At 41.6% G+C, this 22,183-nt stretch overlaps 1 protein-coding gene across 2 annotated transcripts in view; it reads right to left on the bottom strand.

Moving 5' to 3' along the window:
* Positions 1–22,183, bottom strand: part of LOC308319178 (sodium bicarbonate cotransporter 3-like) — a 48,559-nt gene that overhangs the window by 15,633 nt on the left and 10,743 nt on the right. For both annotated transcript variants that reach the window (XM_080769082.1, XM_080769081.1), the window contains exons 2-13: positions 17,822–17,903; positions 15,732–15,875; positions 13,521–13,659; positions 12,719–12,879; positions 12,105–12,293; positions 7,338–7,456; positions 4,190–4,347; positions 3,825–3,912; positions 3,254–3,400; positions 3,058–3,161; positions 2,427–2,601; positions 1,508–1,641 (exon numbers count right to left, since the gene is read on the bottom strand). In XM_080769082.1, the coding sequence (XP_080625208.1) occupies positions 1,508–1,641; positions 2,427–2,601; positions 3,058–3,161; positions 3,254–3,400; positions 3,825–3,912; positions 4,190–4,347; positions 7,338–7,456; positions 12,105–12,293; positions 12,719–12,879; positions 13,521–13,659; positions 15,732–15,875; positions 17,822–17,903 (1,640 nt within the window). The remainder of the gene's footprint in view (positions 1–1,507; positions 1,642–2,426; positions 2,602–3,057; positions 3,162–3,253; positions 3,401–3,824; positions 3,913–4,189; positions 4,348–7,337; positions 7,457–12,104; positions 12,294–12,718; positions 12,880–13,520; positions 13,660–15,731; positions 15,876–17,821; positions 17,904–22,183) is intronic.

A 22,183-nucleotide genomic window follows, 5' to 3' on the forward strand; every position in this document is an offset into this window, starting at 1 on the left:
ACTGAGGGTTTTACTGTGTAGGCTCAATGACACAATTTCCACCACTTACAACCAGCTGTTACTGTGTGTTATGTAAGGATCCACCAATACAACAAATACATAAACGCAGCGTTCCGAGTCATCTGTGTTATACTGCATATAATGAAAGTAAAGTGCTGCAGAAGTTGTGGGTTTGAATCCACTGTGGTGAATCTGACTTTGTCGAGCATCTATATACGAAAACAATTGACCCGGGCTGGGTCGTTTGGCGGGAGGAGTAGGACGAAGCCTCTCGGTGGGGGCTCCTCACTGGCAGGTGAGTCAGTAGAATACAACAGTAGTGACAAGTGTGTGGGGAGGAATCAAATTAGCATGCAGACTAAATGGGGAGGGCCGGGCCTTAATTTTCGGGCCCGTTGAGAACTCTAGTTTTCAGCCAGCTGCGGCTGCACTAATAACTTTGGGGCAGGCCCGTCTAGAGTTTAAATGGACAGGTATCAGTCAAAAGGCCCGTCTAAAGTTTAAATGGACAGGTATCAGTCAAAAGGGAGACATCGAAGAGGAAGGATGGATGGGGAAGGATCAACATTGAATGTCATAACAGGTTCTGACATATATCCATTATACTAATATTGATGACAATTCAGGGATCTCCATATATGGTCTTAATTGCGACAGAAGGTCGCATTTACTATGATCTCTGATTTACTATCTTCCCCGATGATGTCAAAGTGATGTCACGAGACCTGGGCACATTATATGGGGGCTTTCCCCATGTATGAGGATTTTGAGTGACGGCCAAAAAACACACGATTCCATAGTTAACTGAGACCTTCGGTCGCAATTATGGTATTGGTCTGCACTCTTACGCCCTCAACAGTGCATCTTCTCAATTACACAGTTTTGAGAGCACGTCAATGAAAAAAACCTTGATTCACAGTCATTGATTTACACATACCAATAAATATTACTATAATAACCTGTAGCCCATCTGTCTCAAACTGCATAGTTGGTATAGGCCTATAGGGCTATAATACTGTTTTGGAAAAAGTAATCATTGCACATCATGAAATGACATCATAGGCTATCAATAACTGTGTAATATATTGTACACACACAACACATGCAAACAAGGAGGTTATCCAGTTGACTTGTGGATGAGATATGCTAATTATCACCAGCAGGGGGCAGTATAACACTACTAGTACATTAAGAGGATTCAGTTCTTTAAAACCATTTTGAATTCAAATCAATTGAATTAATTAAAACCTTTTTACTTGAATCATTTATATATCCTTCTGCATTATAACATTATTGGACAAAGATTACCACTACGGGTAATAAAGCACATTTCCAGCAGCCTCTCTATACAAATTGATCGATCGTACAATAATCCACATCCATGATGGCTACCATGTACAGCCACCGCCAGCCAGTCTGCTACCATTTAGCCACAACATAGCTTCACTATAGGAGTAACAGTGAAACTGCACTGATAGGAGGCAGCCAGACAGTGGACTGGACTCACCTGCAGAACTTGAAGAGGATCTTCTCAAACACCAACACTGGGCCGGTGCTTCCGAGGATGGTGAGTGGCTGGCCAGCAAACATGGAGTACGCTACACCCGTCATAGACGCCCCGAACAGGGACTCTATAGCACTCTGAGTGAGAAGAGGAGTGGAAGTTTTTGGGTGAAAAACCTTAAAGCTGGTTTCCTGCATAAGAGCTGACATTTCTACCACTGAGCTAACAGAACGGTAGAACCCGCCTGCCTGCCTTGAGTCAGATCCTGTGTGTAGGTAAGACATGACCTTTGACACAATCTAAATGTCTCAATAGAAGAGCAGGCAGACAAAATACAACCACCTCAAAACATGTTAAAACCTAAGGCCCAAACCACACCAATGCAACTAGTCGCAACTCCTGGCAACAAAATAGTATTAACCCATTCTGACCTGAGATCAGATTCATACGAGGTTTCCACTGGACACACACTGGTCTGATTAATCCATTCTGACCTGAGATCAGATTCTAGAAAAATGTCAGTCGTTCTTCGATTTTTCAAAAATAGCAGACCTACAAGCTCGTATCGCGCCACTCGGTGGCGCGATATGAGCTTGTAGATCTGCTATTTTTCAATAGCTAAAGCATAACATGATGCTAACACCAAAATGGGTGCCCGGTCAGAATGGGTTAAAGACATGCCACACGAATGCAACTCCTTGCAACTGCCATTGGGTATAATGGTTGCATGCAAATCATTGATGTGGTTTGGGCCTTAGAGCAGTGGTAAAGTGTATAGATTTGTAAGTGTTCTTCAGTCAATTTAAAATACCAGATAAACATGTAGTAGGAATCTGTTTTGTTGGCATTCATTCACAGGACATAATGGAGTAATATTAGTTAATTGTATGTCAATCAGTGCAGACAGCAGATGAGGTCTTACTATATCTCCTTTTGTGGCCTCCCCCAACAGCCCTCCAAAGGTGATAACGGGAGACATGCAGGCGCAGTACAGGAAGAGGACCGATGCCAGACACTGAAGACTGAGTGCATCTTTAATGTCACTCAGCAGGAAAGGGACCTTCCTCTTTACGTCATTCACCAAACCACCAAATATCCTGAGAGAGATTGAGGTAAACGGAGAGATAAGACAATGGCAACATCCAATTGGTTATTATTTATTTGCGATGCGCTTGTATTTTCGCAACACTCTTGTAGAGAATTAATTTACGAGAAAAACATAAAAAGTTCAAATATGGAAATATAAATGAGAAACAAGCAGGTGCACTTCCTATGGATGCAGTTTATTAGGCAGTGGGTGCTCAGCTATAGAAACAACTAGTTCAATACCAAGCAAGAAAGGCTCAGATGCACACATTAATTTATTCAGAACATTGACATGTTTCGGAAATACAAGGTTTCTATGCGACGATATGCAATACTTTATTTGTGTGCAGGTTTTGTGCGTGTGTGTGTGTGTGTGTGTGCATGCGCGTGTGTGTGTGTGTGTGTGTGTGTGTGTGTGCGTGCGTGCGTGTGTGTGTGTGCGTGCGTGTGTATGTGTAATGTCACACCTCCCAGTCCTCTGCAGCTCTGGTCCTGCATGGTCCTCAAACTCCTTGATGCTGTCAGATGTGCAGGCGGAGCCGTTGGGGAGGGCCGGTAACTTCCTTTTCTCCTGCACGAAGCAGAAGGCAATCAAAATGAGGAGATTACAGACACCCAGTTTATTTTTTGTATTATTTTTTAACATGCCTAAAGAATTCACACCTGCGAGGGGACACTTTTGGGGGGCTCGATGCGGATGGTGGGGTCCCACTCCCCCGGGGGCAGCACAGTCACCTGGTCCAGGAACTCATCGATGCCAGACAGAAGGTCAATCCGGTCCTTGGCCTTGTAAGCCACATCGTGGAAGATCTACCACCGGAAAATATACTGTACTATCACCAGCTATCACAAACGTTCATTCATACTGGAACAACCAGTGACACCATATATATACAGTTTAGGTCTGATTGCTTCAACTTTAATTCTAAACAATAGGTGTCCTGTAAAATGCTAGGTTATGATGTGATTTATAAGAAAAGGAGTAGCTAGCCAACAATCTCAAATCAAATCATGTAATCAAATTACTGTACTATTAAAATCATATTGTTTATTTGTTTTCCTTTCATTATACACTAAAATAAATTGTTAGTTTATCCATAAGTAACTGATAGGTTACAACCACTCAGAGCATTCAACCAAATGGATCCTTGCGGTTACATTTGTACACTCAGGGTTTTACATTATAGACAGAACAATAACACAGCCTGTCCTTTGAGGCTGTGGTCAAACTAACCTCATCTGTCATGAGAGTAGAGATGGAGCGGCCAATCTCGTGGTACTGGGGCCCCTTCCCAAAGGGTCCCAGCAACAGGAACAGAAACCTGGGGCCACACAGAAGGTCCAATGAAACAACATACCATATAAACCGTATATTCCAGCATACCATGGCATGTACACAGTAAAATCCTCAGTGAGAGTCTACAAATGTATCTTTGTGTGTATGTATCTGTATATATGAGCATTTTGTACACACTGATTATCACTGAAGAATTTACTGTTTATAGCCTATACAGGTTCAAAACATACAAGTCCAGTATCATGGTCTGTCATAACAATGGATAAAAGAGTTTAAAGAAATGATGTGACATGAGGTGCTACCTGGTGGGAACAGGGACCTCAGTGAGGCCGGTGAGGAGCACAGCGGGAGCCAGTCTAACGAAGGCTATGATTGGTCGATCCAGGAAGTCCACCTCCCCTACCAGGACGTTGGAAGCCTCAGCTCCTGGAGGGATCTTCTTCATGAAGTTCATGTCCACCTGCAGCGGACAAACCAGTACAGATGATACCAACTCGTCTTTACATTACCAAGACCGCAAGAGAAACGATTTGTTTCCAAAGTCAGTTGTTCCCAAACGAGTATCTATAAGAGTGTACAAATGGAACCAAATCCGGGTATATTTGATTCCATTTGTACATTCTCAGAGTTACAGACCTGTAACTCTGAAAAAACTGTTCCTTTTTGCTGTGCAGTCATAATATTAACTAGAAAAAGCTTATAAGGTGAAGAGAAGTACAGAATGGAATATCTAGTTTCCCACGGCCTCTACTGAGCAAATCATTTCACAGGGGACCAACTAAAGATTTAATCCTTCTAAAGTTGTCAGTTCACATGATTAAGGGACAAAGATGTGGGAATGAATGCTTAATGCTCTACATTATGTCAGGGGTTATGATTTCATGATGTTATACCCTGCTCAGTTTCAGGGCACCCGTTACAGAGAAGTTGCAGAACACTAGGTCTGGTGATGCATTTGCCAAGGCGCTGGTCGGCTCTGTGGGGGATCGCGACTACATATATGCCCATATTTGGAGATCCCTGATGATGTCACGAGGCATGACCATATATGTATGTAGGCATGGGTGATGCATCGAACGAACGAACGAACGAACGAACGAACGAACGAACGAACGAACGAACGAACGTATGTTTTCATAGTAAATGTGACCTATGGTCGCAATAACACAGCATTTCTAAAAACAGCAGCCTGACAAGAGCAAGCTCTTAGAAATTACTAAAACGATGACATATGTATGTGCAGGATTTCAATTTCTTGGGGAGGCTGGTAAGATTGTATACCCACTACCCGGTCAGCCATTTTGGCAGTTGGCAGGTAGGCAATCGTTTGGGCATGTTAGCCTATTTTAAATAAGTAAAGGATGTGTTGTCCTGGTATCAACTCTGATCAACAATGCCATTGAGAGGTCCATGGGGAAAGCTGTGTGGAGAGAGACACCTGCCGAGTGCCGATTTGACACTGGCTTGATGACAGTAGACTTTGTGAGCAGGCATTAGTGTACAACTACAAAGCATACAGGCCATATCAATGACACTAATCTCTTTAAGTAGCTTGCTTCAGTATAAATCAGGTTTTACGGCCAGGCTGCTGTTACTACAGACTATTTTAAACCACACATACTACTGTACCTGGAAGTACAAATTTTACTTTTTGAACTGAGATTAACCGAGAAGTAATAATAGCATAACATGTATGAACAATAACACCCATGGGATCATGGTTCCACATTGCATAAAACCACAGCTTTGTACAGTAGCAAAACAGCAATTACAACACAGTATAGCTTCCTATTATGGTACATGATGGGATCAGCAGCTTAATGCAGTAATCACACCATCTGCCCAGCTGTCGTGGAGTCCACTTTTGCATTTCAAATATGCAATTTCCTTGAGTCAAAGTTGGTACTGTATGTATGCTGAGAGGAAGGTGCACATTCCTCTAGCTCATTTGATCACATTCATCTGAGCCGTGAACTTGTGATGTATAAGAATACATTTTTCTAGCCGTTTCAGTCTAATTGCTCACACAGGATTTCCGTAGGGGGACTTTAAATTACCTGACCTGCTGCGCCAGACCCTTTAAAAAGCAGGAGTGCACCATCCTTCCCTCCCACTCACACCATCAACCATCCTCAAGTATAACACAAGCAAGGAAACAAAATCAATATCATCACTAAATAAATCCACATCAAAGTCACATGTTCACTCAAAAACAAAGACATTTCACCACAACACATTGATTGATCCAATCAGTGACTGACAGACAGGGGAACAGACTTACAGCAGGCCTTTTGGTGGCCACTCCCAAGGAACCACAACTACAGTGGCAGTCCTGCCGAGAAACAGAACTAGACTTCATCTCCTCTCAACCAGCACAGCCAAAGCTGTTCATTTTACAGCTGTTCAGCATATGTCATACTTTTGTTCAGGCAAAATTTGGGCAGAGAAAGTGAATGAGAAATGGTATTTTCTCTTCCCAACAATTTCTACAATAATTATTACTAGTAATAGTGCTCTTGAGCAGTGAATGCCCCGACCAGCCCCTTCCTCTGTGTCTGTTCAGCAGAGGACTTTGGTTACTCTGGGAAGTTCCCAGGTGTGAACATGAGAATGAGATTGTGTAACCCTCCCTCCACCTACACCTAGGTGTTCAACTTGTGTTTATGTGAAATTCCACAGTAAACTCTTTTGGAATCAAGTCTCTGTCTGTTTCACCGCCTGAGGCAGGAGGAGATCAGTGACTCTTGGGTGAATCAATGTGTCAGTAAATTTTGTTCATTGTTCTAGTCAGTGACATATGATACAAACAAATATGTCTTCCTGTAATATTCATGACACTCGACCCTTTACAGTGGATTGTGTATCATTTAGCACAGCTACATCTATATTGTCATCACATCTTCATAAGCCAGCAGGTATGCTGACCTCGTAGCCTGATACACGGCCTTAATCTGCATTTCCTTTCATTCCATTATTCAGTCTGAAAGCCCTCTGAGCGCAGCCGTTTTCTGAGATGGGGGCGTGGCCAAAGTGGGATTCTTTGTCGATTGGTTCATATTCTGTCAGATTCTGCCGGTCCCGATTGTGCCAGTTAGATTTTCAACCGAGAAAACCTTGCCTCACCAGACCCTGAATGTGAGGCTAGCGATTCTTTTTCAGAAAAAATGGCTAATATATACTTTGTGCAACCGTGTGGCTTGCTGAATATTAAAGTGAATAACTTCAACAAGCAACATGATCATCAATAGCTTTCTAACTATGTAATTTAGGGACGTATGTACAGTAAACAATAGTAAGTATCTTGAAAGTATTAAAATCTATTTTCAATCCATATTAAAAATATTGTATAATATACTTTGTCACACAACTGTGTTGCTCACCTAAATAACTGAAAACACATGCAAAGAAGTACAGTGGAGGCTAAGAAGATGAAGCTGAAAATGCTTTTACCTTGCTGAAGTCTACAGTGCTGTTTTCCGTGCTACCACCATTGCCTCCATTGATGCGGTTTTCGCTGGGTTTGCTGTTCTCCAGGTTCCCAGGGGCCGACTGAGGAGATGCCAACAGACCTGGGAATGCGGGTCATTGTGTTAATGGTAGGATCAAAAACCTGTGCCGTCATCAACCATGACTTATTGACAACTGATAACATGGTTTTCAGATTCAAAATCACAGAAAGAACAGAGGCAAGTCATCATTCTGGTGTGTTATTGTGAAAAATATCTTTGCAATAACATTTGTTTAATTGAAAAGGTTACACAGTATGGCTTTAACACACACATTTACATGTATACAGAAACACATGATATGAGTGCAACATTCCTTCCACTACAAAAAATAAGCCCGTGTTAGTTCATCATAGCATTGCAAGCTATAGTTAGCATTTAACACTATACTGTTATATTTTAGGCACTGCCTATGTCATTAAATTGGGTATCAAAGCCAGAACTTCTCCAAGATGTGAGCCATGCATCCTATACGCTCTATATAATTAGCGGACTGTTGATTTTAAGATTTCTGGCTTGGGCTGACTGGAGCATTGTTAGATTATGAAGTGTGAGGCTAAAATAAGATTGGTGGTCTGAAGGACCTGAAGGGTGTTCCTTTAAACCTGCGTTTCAAGCTGAATGGTCCCAGCGATTAACCACGAGAAACTACAGACCCAGTCCAGACCCAAAGGAGCACTCTCACTCACATGTTACCCCAGTGTTCACGTGACCACACAGACAGACAGAACCCTACACCACCCACATCACTAATGCTGATTACGTTGTTCTCATGTTACTGTCTATAAGAGCAAAGGGGGGACTCTTAAAAGTCACACTGCACGCTTACCAATGTCTCAGGAGGAGTGTTCTCTGTGAACATGATATCCTTCATCAGCGCATCAGATAATGACCATAACTGGATAGTTAATATTTACTCAGAACATATCGCCATCCCTGGCAAAACCTTGGTAAACCAAAGTAACTCAGTACTTGTGAGTCATGAGACAAGTCAACACCTTTGGTTAGGCACCTCTAAAAATCAATAATAAATAGAAGAGAATGACCATGCAGAAAATGAGTTAAATTTACTCTCCGGACTTTACTGTGCAGAGATCAGTGTGGGTCAAATGAAACGTCTGCTGATGCTACGAAAACGTGGGCCTAACTCAGAATAGAAGAGAACAGAATAGAATAGAAGCGTCAGCAAAAGATTAGATTAGAGAAAGGGGCTTGTGACCACACTCCACAGGAGAGGGAGTTGAGGGACAATCGGAACATGGAGTTGAGGCCGGGTGAGGATTTAATGTTCAAGGTTGCCCTTGGGCAAGGCACATAACCCCAGTTGACCCGGTGGAGCTGCTCAGTGGCCATCAGTGGTTGAAACGTGACTGTGCCAGAAAGCTCCCACGTGTGAAAGTGTCTAAGTGCATGAATGAGAAATGCGTCTGCACATACTTGAAACTGGATCTGTGTTATTATAGTAGTGGTGTTCACTTCATAGGGGCTTATAAAGCCTTTCTAAACTATGTAAACTGCGACGAGATTAGTTAGTAGATGGGAAATGGGAAAGGTTGCAACTGGATCTGGTGATGGTCCCTTTACCCAACCCAACAGCTGTGCATTTGTGAAACAAGCTTCTAAATTATGTGAAGCCGTTTACTTTGTGCAAAAAGCGCTCAAACGTTCTTCTTTCATGCCTTGATCTCCTTAACCACCCGCCCTCTTCTTACCTTCTTGTATTTCTTGGGAAAAATGACACGATGGGAACTATGCAAAAAAACGAGCCCACTTTTTTTACTTGTGAAAGTGATGTGACAATAACGTATCCTGATACTGAAGTTGCGGAGGGTAAAATACTGTATAGTACTATTGACCACAAAGGGAGTGTTTACACACACACACACACACACACACAACAACACACACACACACACACACACACACACACACACACACACACACACACTCAACTTGTATCTAGAGCGCTGCAATAAAAGCAAGAATACCATGCTGTGCTATGTGATGTAGGCAGGATATTTGCCTTGCTGAGAAGAGGGAAGGTGGAGATCTACTCGATATTTGGCCTGCTGGTCTTCAGACGAGTCGAGCTTTAGCTCTTCCTCCTCCCCGTCCCCCTTGAGGGGGGAAACCACCACGTGGGGGATCCTAGTACCTTCACCTTGCTCCAGCCACTCCTCACCCTCCTCAGACAGATCCTCAAGTATGGAGGAGTGACAGGCGCTCAACAGGGGGGAGTCAACAGTGCGTCTTGGAGGGGGTCGAGCTAACGGGGGTGTATTCTGGGGCGTGCTGAACGGGGAGGCGGATGGGGAGTAGAAGGAGCTGGGAAGGAGGTGAGCGAGGAGGCCAGCTCCCCCGTACACCGTGGTGGCTCGTGGAAACAGAGGGGGGGTGGCGGTGTTGTAGGAAGTGACAGGACAGGACAGTTGTCGGGAGAGAGAGGTACGGGAGGACGTGGCGGTGTGGTAGGAAGTGACAGGACAGGACAGTTGTCGGGACAGAGAGGTACGGGAGGACAAGAGAGCTTCCACTGAAGGGGAGACTGAGGAGAGACAAAGGGAGGGAAGAGGGTATAGTACGGAGGACGGAAAAGAGCATCAGAAGAAAAAATAAATGTGGTTGAACACAAATAAAACTATTGATTGGTGGAATGGTGATCATGCCGTTTTAAAAAAACACATTTCCCTGACAGGACAATAAAGTCTTGAAATGTTAGCTGAGGTGTCAGATGTAAGAGGAAAGGGGACAGTTTGTATTAATGTTAGCTGAGGTGTCAGATGTAAGAGGAAAGGGGACAGTTTGTATTAATGGTATTATTATTGCTGTTATTTTCAGCGAGTGACACGGTCACATAAAAAGTATAAATAAGGAGTGCAGATGGTGGGTTAGCTAGAAAACAAATTAACACCAAGGCTCACCATGCAACCAGGTCAGTAAGAACATGGCAATTAGGGATTTAGGAATATAGAGCATTCTATTAACAAATTATGTAACAAGATTCTCTTTTCCTTCCACATACTGTCCTGGGACACACATGCGTGTACACACTATGCACAGACAATTGCGGTTTGACTACTAGAGAACTAAGTGAATATCATGTCATGCCACGTTTCACACGTTCAGGATTTGCATACGCTACAGCTCGGTTTCAGTTTCTCAGAACATAATTTGGGCCCTGCAAGTTCTAGTGCTCAGGATACATACAATAGAACAGGATACATAGAACTACAAATTGACGTCATTCCGAGCATCGGAAGGGCAGCCGCAGTACCAGAACTTTTCCTTGGAACCTGTACACCTCGAGATGTCCTGACTCAGTATGTAATTGCACTTTACTAACCCCGAGTTGTGGAAACCAATGGGAGTCACGCTGAGGTGGTGACACTGGAACCAGATGCAATTAAATCAACACCACCATTTTTAACCAATTAAGACGTATTTTATACTTTCACAAATGAAGAATAAATAAATACATACATACAAACAAACAATAAAATAGCTGATCTGCATGCTCACAAATATGTCATTGTGAGCTAGATGATCTGGGCGGGCCTCCTTGCTATCTTAAAAAAAAACTAAAACGAGTCCAACAAATGTCCAGCATATGGAAGGTTCTGGGTTTCCCTTTGTGGTTGAAAAGAGCCATAACAGTGCTGAATGCCATAATTCCACAGCTAAATGACAGGTTGCAAGCTGCAACTTCAACAAGTTAGTCAACAAATTAACAAACCGGTTACAAAATCTGTTACAAGGTTGCACAACGTTAGCAACAGCAAAGACAGACCTATGTCTTCGTTTGCATTACCGTATAAAGGAAGAAAATATTAATGAGTTGTCAATAGACACACAGATGACACTCACTAGTCACAAGACATTAGACAGTTATTTACCAAGCTGACTCCACATATTATCAGAGAACAGGCTTGGATTAGTTTAGTCTGTTAGAATAGGTGCTGACCAAAAGCACTTAATAATTAACAGAATGTCAGTGGTTCTCAAAGTGGGGTCCAGCGACCCTTATGAGGACCTGGCCAGGTTCGGATAGACCCAGCCCACCCTGGGGTCTGAACTCACTGAGTCATATGGTGTTCATCAACATCATGTGAGTGTTTATTTATGCATTCTTTATCAACATCATCACATAATCCCACATCTACCTTACGCCTCTCACTGAGGGGTCAGTAAAAGGGTTAGGCATTGGGGATTGAAGGTTAATAATCAAGCAAAGAACTTTAGAGAAACGTCTGTCTTCAATCCAAAAACACATTGCAGCCAAAGCGACAAGCGACACATGTCAACTGAATGGCATGCATCAATCAGAGTCCCGTTTGTCCTGTCCTTTTGTCTTATCACTGTTATCTCAACAATAGGCATGTTGCATTTTTTTTACTGACCTCACACACAGGAATGACCACAGTTGAAGGAAAACCGGCATCATTCAAGTATAATAGTACACCAAACATCAATGTCAATTTATCAGTTACCATTTCTAAAGTGCAGCATTTCACACCAATGTCCCTCCTACCAAGTACTGATGAGAATGTATTTCATTGTGGACCACAATGGAAACAAGCGAAGGCTTTTTTGTGTCTAAGTCCATTTGGCGTTTTTTTAAATTATGTCATTTTTCTGTCATTTTCTTAAACTGCCAATAAAGTATTCTATCTATCTATCTATTTACTGTCTATAAGGAACAATAACGACTCACCGTTGCGTTCCAGTAAATGGGGGTCAGAGTGTTTCTTGCCTATGTCGGCGAAGGAGCGCACCAATGGGATCCGGTTACTCAACTTCTTCTCATTCTGGTGGTGGTGGCGCTTCAGCATGACCTCCTTCACCTTCTCCTTCATCCCCTCCTCTAGCTGGCCGGACGCAAGCATGTTGTCAATCAGCATGTCTGAGGGCACAGGGGGCGAGAGACGCCTGAGTGTAAAAAGCCTAATTTACTACATACATCGCCCACTGAAAAGAACAGATTTACATTTTGTATTGCATTTGAGACTGTGGGGGGGGGGGGGGGGACGACGACATTGGCCGAACACAGATCACACTTACATAATGTGGCCGCGGCGTAATGAAACATGTTGTGATTGTGAGACGTTTGAGAGAGGAAAAAGCAGGGAGGCAGTATAGTGTGTACAATACAGAATATGATATACTGTAGCAGTTATTAATACTGCCGTTTTGTCATCTGTTGCACTGACCCCAGTGTCTGCAGTACTGACCTGCCATCTATTCAATGGTGTTATCTCTCATGCACTAACCCAGAGTGGTGTTAGTTCACATGCACAGACACCAGTGCCTGGTTGCAGTACTACTGACCTGCTATCTCTTCAATGGTGTTGGCTCTCATGTCCAGCATGACAGTACCATTGAGAATACAGCTGCGAAGTTCAAACAGGCTGTGCAAGGACAGCGTGGCCACATAGGGTTTACTCCAGCGCTCACCACAGTCTTCAACGTCCTCCTCAAACTTTAGCCACCTGAAATGCATGCACACAAGTAGGCCGTTTGAAAAACAAGCTACACATGCATCAATATTAGAATTTAATCAATGTCAGATCTTCGGGTTTGATGCCAATCTTGATATTGGAGAGTCCCAAGACTCCCAACTCACAATACACCATATTCACATGGCGGCCATTTTGCACTTTTGCAAGTCATACCCAACCCACAAATACGATGTGAGAGCAAAATGACCACGGTGTGTCAATTACTGATGTTTTGGCCGATAGTGTCAGAACATTTTGAAAACTTTGATTCCATTAAAGTTTCTATTTGAGAGCAATTAACTAACAAAAATAAAAACATAAAACCTTTTAATAAATATCGTTAAATATCAGTTACGTAATTGCGGATACCGAATTTACCAATGTTGTTTTAACAAAAAAAGTCAAATAATGGCACGTATATCGGTTGGGCTCTAATCAATAACTAGACACTGATACAAACAGATTCTGGCCTGGTATCAGACTAAAATGTCCCCTACAAATTGCTAGGTATTGTATTGATTTGACCAAAAACGAAAGAATATTTAGTTTTTAGCTGGATTGAAATAGCCGCCGACCTAAAGCCAAGAAACAGGTCAGGGAAAAGGCCTGTGTCAAGCCATGTTTGTCCATACCGGGCCGTCTCCTTCCACTCCTGCATGCGTCCGTCTCTGAAAGACAGCTCGTCCAGCTCGGTGAACAGGTCATGGGGGATGTGCTCCTCATCATCATCCTCTGTCCCAAGGATGAACTGTACTCTCTGGGAAGGTGTGTCTGAAGAGAGAAGCATAGGAATACTACTGCACATAGAATAGAGCACCGAAGTCCTGACGTAACTCGCTCATCCCGACGATTCCCCTGGTTTGCGGAAGTAATTTCTCTATGGAGAATAACATGGGGTGATCTTAATATCGTCTACTATAAGCGTTGTGGTCCAAAAATAAACAAGCTGTCTCTGCGTTATTGTTAGGGAGGTGTCTCTGTATCGTTTGCAACAGTCAGTCACTCATATATGATACAGTCTGCTTCTAGCGAAAATCTAACTAATTCAGCAGCAGTAACATTAGCGTTTTCTCTCAGTCAGTTGATTCTTCATATCCATATGAGTGAAGCGGCCGGGGTGACATGTTTATTTTTCAAACACAGTTGTTATATGAGGGGATGGGGATTTCAATTAAACTAAACAAATACATGAACCTGGGGACTGACATCCCACAATGTGAATTAAAAGCATCATTTGGACAGATAGACCAAATTTCTATTCAATATTTCTGTATTGTTACCTCGAAAGTATATCTAGATTACTTTGCTGAATTATATTAAAAGATTTTATATTGTGGGGTAAGCATTTTATTTTTTATGTTAAAACCAGGAAAGTATCTGTGTAATTTTAGTTACAAATAAGTTAATATAGCATCACAATAATTTTTACCATTATTTTATACTGGCTTGTACCTCTGCTATTTCATTTTATCGTGAAAATTCTTTGAATATCTTATATAGTTTCAATGCATTTTTTAAACTCAAATATTTACTTCTGGGGTCCCTGCCACAAAATATTTTGAGATGGGGGTCCACGGCCAAATACATAATAATTCTGGGGGTCCTTGACATGAAAGTCTTAAGCACCACTGATTTCAGGAAAACTATAAGATATTTGTCGACTCAGCCTCAGGTCTTAATGAATGCTTCAGATGTTTTTTGTCTTATCAAAGTGTCCTTGAGCAACTGCTTTTATGCTGTACTCAAATATAGCAGCTACAAAAGATACAAAACTATAAAACCACTGCAGGCCCGCAGCATATCTGTGGCGTGTGAGTCAATACTGTATGTGAGATAGCATGAGCATTGAGGTGTTGTGCAACACGCTCCTTGACATCAATCGAGCATGTGTCTGATGAGCAAGACAAATATAAAGGGAAAAGGAGCTTGGGTTTAAAAGAACGGGGAACCAGAACCTTATGGCAATAATGATGTTTCCCCCATTACAAGCAGGAATTGTTTGAGGAGAGAATGTGAGTGGAATTGCAAATGCACATCAATCCTAGTATCCTTTTTCTAGGCATGTCATAATAGGAAAACATTCAGTGAAAATGGGTGAACATTTGGCAACAAACTGTATCTACAAGCTCACAACACACCATGTTGCAGTGTGTTGTGAGCTTGTAGAGTAGCCATTTTCAGTCAAGCTGTTTGGTGTAGAGAGGGACAAAAGGAGTGTCATGTAGACTCCTGGGAGTGTAGATCTCCGGTCAACAAAATCTATAGGGTTCAATATTGGTTAATAGCTTGTTTTAATTTATTTCTATAAACATATAGAAAATGTATTGTCACAAATACATTAATAAAAAAGTACAGATAATTGCCATCTTTCATTAATTTGGTGTCTAAAAAAGTACAGATAATTAATTCATTAATTTGGTGACCAATGATGAATCTTTTCAAAGCTAAAGTACAGTTTTAAATAAAAAGCTAAATGTGAAAGTGGTTCCAAATCACCTGTAGGTATACAACATAAGTTAACCAATCCTGTATTCAAATGAACATGGCAATGCAACTTGCCCTTCTTGAGGACAACTATTCCATGAATCAGCATGGGGTCCAGGGACCAGATTGGACCTTTATGTGTCTCTAACAGAGTGTACAAATGGCACAAAATGTACCTGTAAGGGTACATTTTTGGTTCCCTTTTGTGATGCCACATCACAACAACAAAAAAGGTTGAAAATCTCTGCTTCAGTCACCCTACTTCTAATTGTGTTTGAATACATGTACTCCAGGAAGGAGGAGGTGGGTGGATCAACGTTTGAGTCAAATGTAACTGTAGGTGAAAGTACTGAATGTACCGTAGGTCGGGGACTCTCGTCCATCGTCCTTGTCCGATTCGCGCTCCCTTCTCTTCCTGTGGTGCTTGTGTCCACGGTGGCGATGTCTTCGCTTGCTTTCTCTGCCCAGGGGGACGTGGACACCGACATACACCGCTCTGTGGCCTGGGACAAGAGGAGGCAGAGAGCGACGCTGGATATAACAACTGTTAAATTATATGCAGCTGCCCACAGATTGCGTGCGTGCGGTTCCTTGTTCCCTTGAGATTAGAACAAGTGAGTTTAGAGAACAAAGACAGTGGCCATCTTTCATCCAGAGGACGGAGACAACAGAAGACTTAAAAAGGAGACGATGGGACATGCAGGCTCCTCTATGTAAACATTATATAATTGCTGGTGATGGTATCCCTCACTTTTCCTACTGACGTCAATTGAGATGTTAGAGCTAGATTGCAGACAGTGCAGTAGTAAATACCTGTTCATTCATTGCATTGCATTTCTTATACTTCAACATTAAAATAGTTAATAATGCAGCCATTTCTTTATTCCTTTACCTTCAACTATTACTATTATTACTAGCAGCCAAACATGTATTATCAGTATTCTGTACTTTGTTGACTGCTTGACAATTTATTACTTTACATTTATTTATTATCCTCCAGTTCTCACCTAGCTCCTATGGTAGCATAAACACTCCAGTTTCCATTCTCCCACCAGCAGTTCCACCGAGACATGCAACATGTCAACACCTGCTCTCCACCGACCCAAACATGCAGGTTGTACATGCAGGCTCAAACACATTTAGGCCCCAATAACTTGCATCTCATTATTGAATTCACATATCTCTTCCCTTTACTAAGTGCTCCATTCTTCAAATTACACATTTGAAAATTAAGGCAAGTTTACACCATTGCATCAAATAACCAGTATCATGCCAGTCATTTATATTTTCTGAATTGCTGTCACCTTTGTGGATTGGATTTGACAATTTACTTCATTACTAAATTACTTTTAAGCATTGTAGATGAAAAGGTCAAGTTATAATTAAATGTAGACCACACAATATAATCTCCAGTGTAAGTTTTACTCTGGCAAGTACAATTCTACCCAGAGATTCAACTCTCAGTGGAAAATGATTTGAATGTACACCGATTTCAATAAACTTTAAAGTGGTCAATTTAAGTGTGGTCTTATTTGACCTCACTGTGCTTTTTTCAGCTGTTGGGAGGACAATGGAGTGAATGGACTTGGACTATATTAATCTTTATCCAATTAAACTGAGAGACCCTGGCAAAGAAAAGATACAACAGCAGTAATAAACATTGCATTTATCAAGGAGAGTGAGGTTTCCCGTCCTGCCCAATGATTGATTGGACATTTTAGGGTTCTGCCTCTACGGTTTCCGTTGAGCAGGGGGTTAACTTTGTTTTATTATTCTACAGTAATAGCATCATGTAAAGGCCTGAATACAGTGTGCGCGTGTGTAAGTTGGTTCCTTTTAATGAGCCAGACCAGAGCGTGGGTGAAATCCAGAGTTCCAGACCATGTTGTTAAGTGGAAAGTGGAACAGAGCAGTACACTATAGTAACGGTTACTACAACAGACCAACACTGCGTTATCTGCCTCTCCAATCATTGTAGCCAAAATGACACTAGGCCAAACTTTATATATATCAACATGTCAGAATAAACACTGAGAATAAGCAGACATTCTCCACACAGAATGGATGATTCCTACACATTTTCCATTTAAAAGCACATAATTCTGCTCCGGACCTCAGCAATGATAACTTCATTGATCATTCTTTTACACCTTTGAAAGAAGGCTGGGAACATTATGTGATGCACATCCTGTGCCACTTGTGACATTATCTAGGAATCCCCAGCCAAGCAGGGCAAACGTTGTTAAATCCTCCAGAGTAGTGGATGTGTCAAGCACCAGCTTGTATGTGCTGTAACAGGGCAGAGAGGACGATAACTGAAGGTCTGTGTACATAAAACATACATGTCTGCTACTGTGTGTGTGTGTGTGTGTGTGTGTGTGTGTGTGTGTGTGTGTGTGTGTGTGTGTGGCTACATGGTGTTTTGTGTGTAAACACATTCAACACATACTCTCAAGCTCCTCTTTCTCAAAGTTGGTGTTGAGGTTGGAGCTGGTCTTCCCCAGATCCACAACAGCCTCCTCGTCATTCCCCTGAGAAGAAACACACTGATTTAGTATAACAACAACACAGAAAAATACTCTGTCTATATTACAACCTCTCATATTTAATTATTACAATTAAGTGCTGTACAATAATAATGCTGAACACACGTTAAAACAATCAGTTACACACAGTAGGCCAGGCCTACAATGAAGGGGAGATCTACAGTACACTGGAGAAGTCACATAGTTTCATAGCTTGTTACCGTCCCATGCTCAGCATATTTACAAAACCACAAGCAACTATTTGAATAGAGCCTCTTTTTAACCCATTAAGACCTGAGGCCGATACTACAAATGTCTTCTAAATACTAATAGTTTTATTTTTGAATAGCCAAAGTATAAACTAGGGACGTGCCGAGACATTTTGGCTGATATCGATATCCGATATAATTAATTGCCGTTATGGCCGATAACCGATATTACCGATGTCGATATGATCTCATTCTGAAGTGTAAAAATTATAATAATTTTGTCCATTCTGAAAAATACATGTAATAATAATAATAATAATATATACGATTTATATAGCGCTTTTACCATGGTACCTGCACTGCAGGCTTAGGCATGTGACTGTCAGATTTAAATCTAATACCTTATATTTAATATTGTGAGCTTGTAGATATGTTCAATCTGTTACTTTGGGCTTGTTTATCTGTAAAGACAACGGACCGATTAATTAATCGGTCTGATTGAATAATCGGACCGATGCCGATTAATCAAAAAACAACTAGAATCGGCCGATACCGATGTGTTTGCCGATTCATCTCCCATCACTAGTATAAACTAATAGTTCATTAGTTGATGCTCTGTAATGCAGAGCATTGTGATTAACATATTCATTAAATGTAGTTGATAAATACATTTGATTCAACTCCAGGTGGCAGAGCCCGGGAGAGGTTGTACTAGGCAGGACAGACTAGCGAGAAACGGATATAGGCAAGGCCAGGCATTGCTCCAACACCTGCAGCCACGAGGTCAATATTTGTATTGGGCAGAAGCCAACAACACCTCAACTTTACAAAGCCAGATGACTTACACAAATACCATGTGTGCACACATTATAGAGCAGATAGCATACTGACCACCACATGTGCATGCTATACATATACAGTACTGTATTACACCAGGGGTTCTCAACCTGGGGGTCGCGACCCCTCTGGGGGTCCCAAAGTTATTTTGGGGGGGGTCCCAAAAAGAATCACACCTGTGTGAAGTGAGGGGCGCTCTTATCATTATACATCATCTTATGAACAACTGGAGTTATGTGATTTGTTAGCCGATTTGCTCGTCTACATATGATGTAAATTTTCCCTTCATTGTCAATGGCATTTAATGTTTGTGTTGCCACATTCATGGCCAAAGCATTTCCGGGGGTCACCAGCCAAAATCGTTGAGAACCCCTGTATTACACTACAGTAGATAAAATAGTATACCGTGATAATTGCCATCATAAGAAATGACTGCTCCAGCATTGCTACATTCATACAGTCCGTCACACGACTCACACCTAATCACCTATACTGTAGTGACCAAAACTAACACTCTGATTCTGCTGAGGATCCCATCATTCAGGCAGCACAACATGCCAAAAACCAACAATTACACTACAGCTGCTTCATATAACATAACTTAAATACACAACTTAAATACACTCACAACATAACTTGTTTGAGTCTGTGGTTATTGTACTTTATGATGTAACTTAAGGGTGACAAGTGATTGATTAACTATTTATTGTCACACACAGAGTGTAGACAATTGTTCGCTTAATTTGGCCTTGGTGCTCAACCCAAAAAGAAAACAAACAGACTACAGAACAACTATGATACAGTAATATCATAACAGAAGTGACACTTAAGATCCATGATTCCATGTTATTTCAATGGAACAGATAGTACTATCTGTTGCTCAACTCCATGTGGAGTTGACTCTGGGAACAAGAGGAGAGAGCCACAGTCCCTGACCTAAAATGACCCTCACTCAATTTCCAGGAATTACTGTAGGTGTAGTAGTAGTGGTGATTCTGGATTTTTGAAATGCTGGAGAAGAGCAGGGCAGGAATTTCAGGGAGGCCACGGTGGACTTAATGCCCCAGTTGATACCACTTTCTCTTTATGTAGACACCATGCAGTGTCTTAGTTCTCATCTTTAAACCAATCCAGTGACTTTGTTTGGGCAGGGCTGACCATGGATCAGATGTTTTTATTCCACTGCAGATAGTTTAAAATCACCCTTAACCCTAATTAATTATTTCAATGGACTAAAATATTGTTTAATTTGAAGGCCTTCCTGCCCTGGCATTTGGCCTTTGTGTCCTCCAAAATAGACCACACCAAAGGCCAAGTGGCCTTGCACCTAAAATGACAAAATTCCAGGCCTGATAATCAAAAGTATATTGAACAGTGAGCATTTTAGCTGTCTGCAATTCAAACCACTTTGATCCGATTGGATGTAGAGCAGCAGAGCCTAAAGCTAGATCTGCTACACACTGGGCAGTGGGCAGTGAAGAGTGTATTGCTGAAATTTGGCGGAAGTAGCGTAGCGGGATTTTGGCGGAAGGGCCACTCAATTTAAGGCAATGACATTTTACAAATCTGTTTACATTCTCCGTCACTACAAATCTGTTTACATTCTCCGTCAATACAAATCGGTTTACATTCTCCGTGAAAAGTGTTGTGAATGATTGGTCCAAAAAAATCGTATCCGGGGCATATAATGTACATCTGACGGATGTTCCGGGCCGACACTTCCGGCTATGCACTCTCTGCCTTATATTGTGACCAGGCTTTTCACTTTGCAGATGAGTAAGCCTGTGACCAAGGCTGCATCTGCTAGGGCAGGGATTCCCAAACTGTCTGGTGCATGCACACCTTGTGGTGCGAGAACGCCCTCAAAAGGTCTTCAAACCAATCAACCAACAATTATTCACTTCATTCTGATATGAGATGAATGGTTACAGCTGCTGTAGGCGCTGCTATACAGATCACAAGCTTCCAGAAAGGCATTAAAGTATGTCCAGAAAATGTTGGAGCATAATTTTACATACAAGACTTGAGAAGAACCAACCTTCGTCTCAATAACGTCTATCCTGAGAGTACACAGCGACTAGCGCAGTCTGATAATGTCTTGAAAGGCTAGATCACTGACCCCGTGCCATGGCTATTTTGGTTGTTTGGACTTTTTCAGAGGACAGCTCTACCTGAAATATAGCAGGGTCTAAATACAGCCTCACTGATAATATCCCTGATACTAAATCATAGTAGCATGAGTGTGACTCAAAACCTCAGTCAATCATGTCAGCTTTCTTTTTTAGTAGTGCTAGTGTATGCTGGGAATGCACAACGGACAAACATTTCAAACAAAACCAGAAACTGGGAGCAAATAATTATGATGAATGGATGTCAAGTATTGTCAACAACACTAAGGGTTTGTCAATAATGGAGGGAGGGTAATTCTAGCTTAGAAGCAAGACATGATGCAAAAAACAAAACAGATGGTTGTGTTTGAATGTCAAATATGGATATTGACCAAATAACCATTTGGCTCGTCAAATATGTTGATCAAGTGCCGTCGTTAGTAAAGCCAGATGCTTTGGCTTGATTGTTAGTCTGTTGAAGATTATTTGCATTGATTTGATTGATTGATCAAAGTATTTAACAGTTTGCAGAATTAGTGATTAAATGAAACACACAGAAAGAGGCAAGTCAGTTAGGCTAGTTAGGTCAATAGTTTTGGACTAGTCACTACAGGAATAAGAGAGCCCAAAGAGCTCAGCATGAGCGTCACCTTTCACATTTATAGTAGTGTTGAAGAGTGCAAGTAAGTTTAACCCTTTATTCTGTAGATTCAGAAGGACCACAATGTCCTATACATTAAGTCCATGGGTTAAATAAAATGCATTCTTACATCCATTTTTGTCTGTACAGTCTACTGTGGAGCTGTCAGTTTGATTAGCTTTCATTCCAGCTGTCAGTCTGTTCAGCATTCATTCCAGCATATTCAACTTTCAGTTTACCGTCACATAGCAATTTACAGGTGTAAACTACATAAACATGTTGGTAGACTCGGTACATAAACATATTGACTAGTCAAACTGCCTCACAAAATGGAAGTATAACTGCTGTTTTGAATTTGGATTCACATTTGTACCACTAGTAACAGCATTCTCTTTCCACTAGATGTCATTCCCTTTGGCTCTCTCACCACACAATGTTGACATTCTGGGGATAATATTTGTCACATCTTTTGCCAGTGTGTTTTGGCTCCAA

This window comes from Protomyctophum bolini, assembly GCF_963924005.1.
Source record: "Protomyctophum bolini genome assembly, chromosome: 7".
Lineage (NCBI taxonomy): Eukaryota > Metazoa > Chordata > Actinopteri > Myctophiformes > Myctophidae > Protomyctophum > Protomyctophum bolini.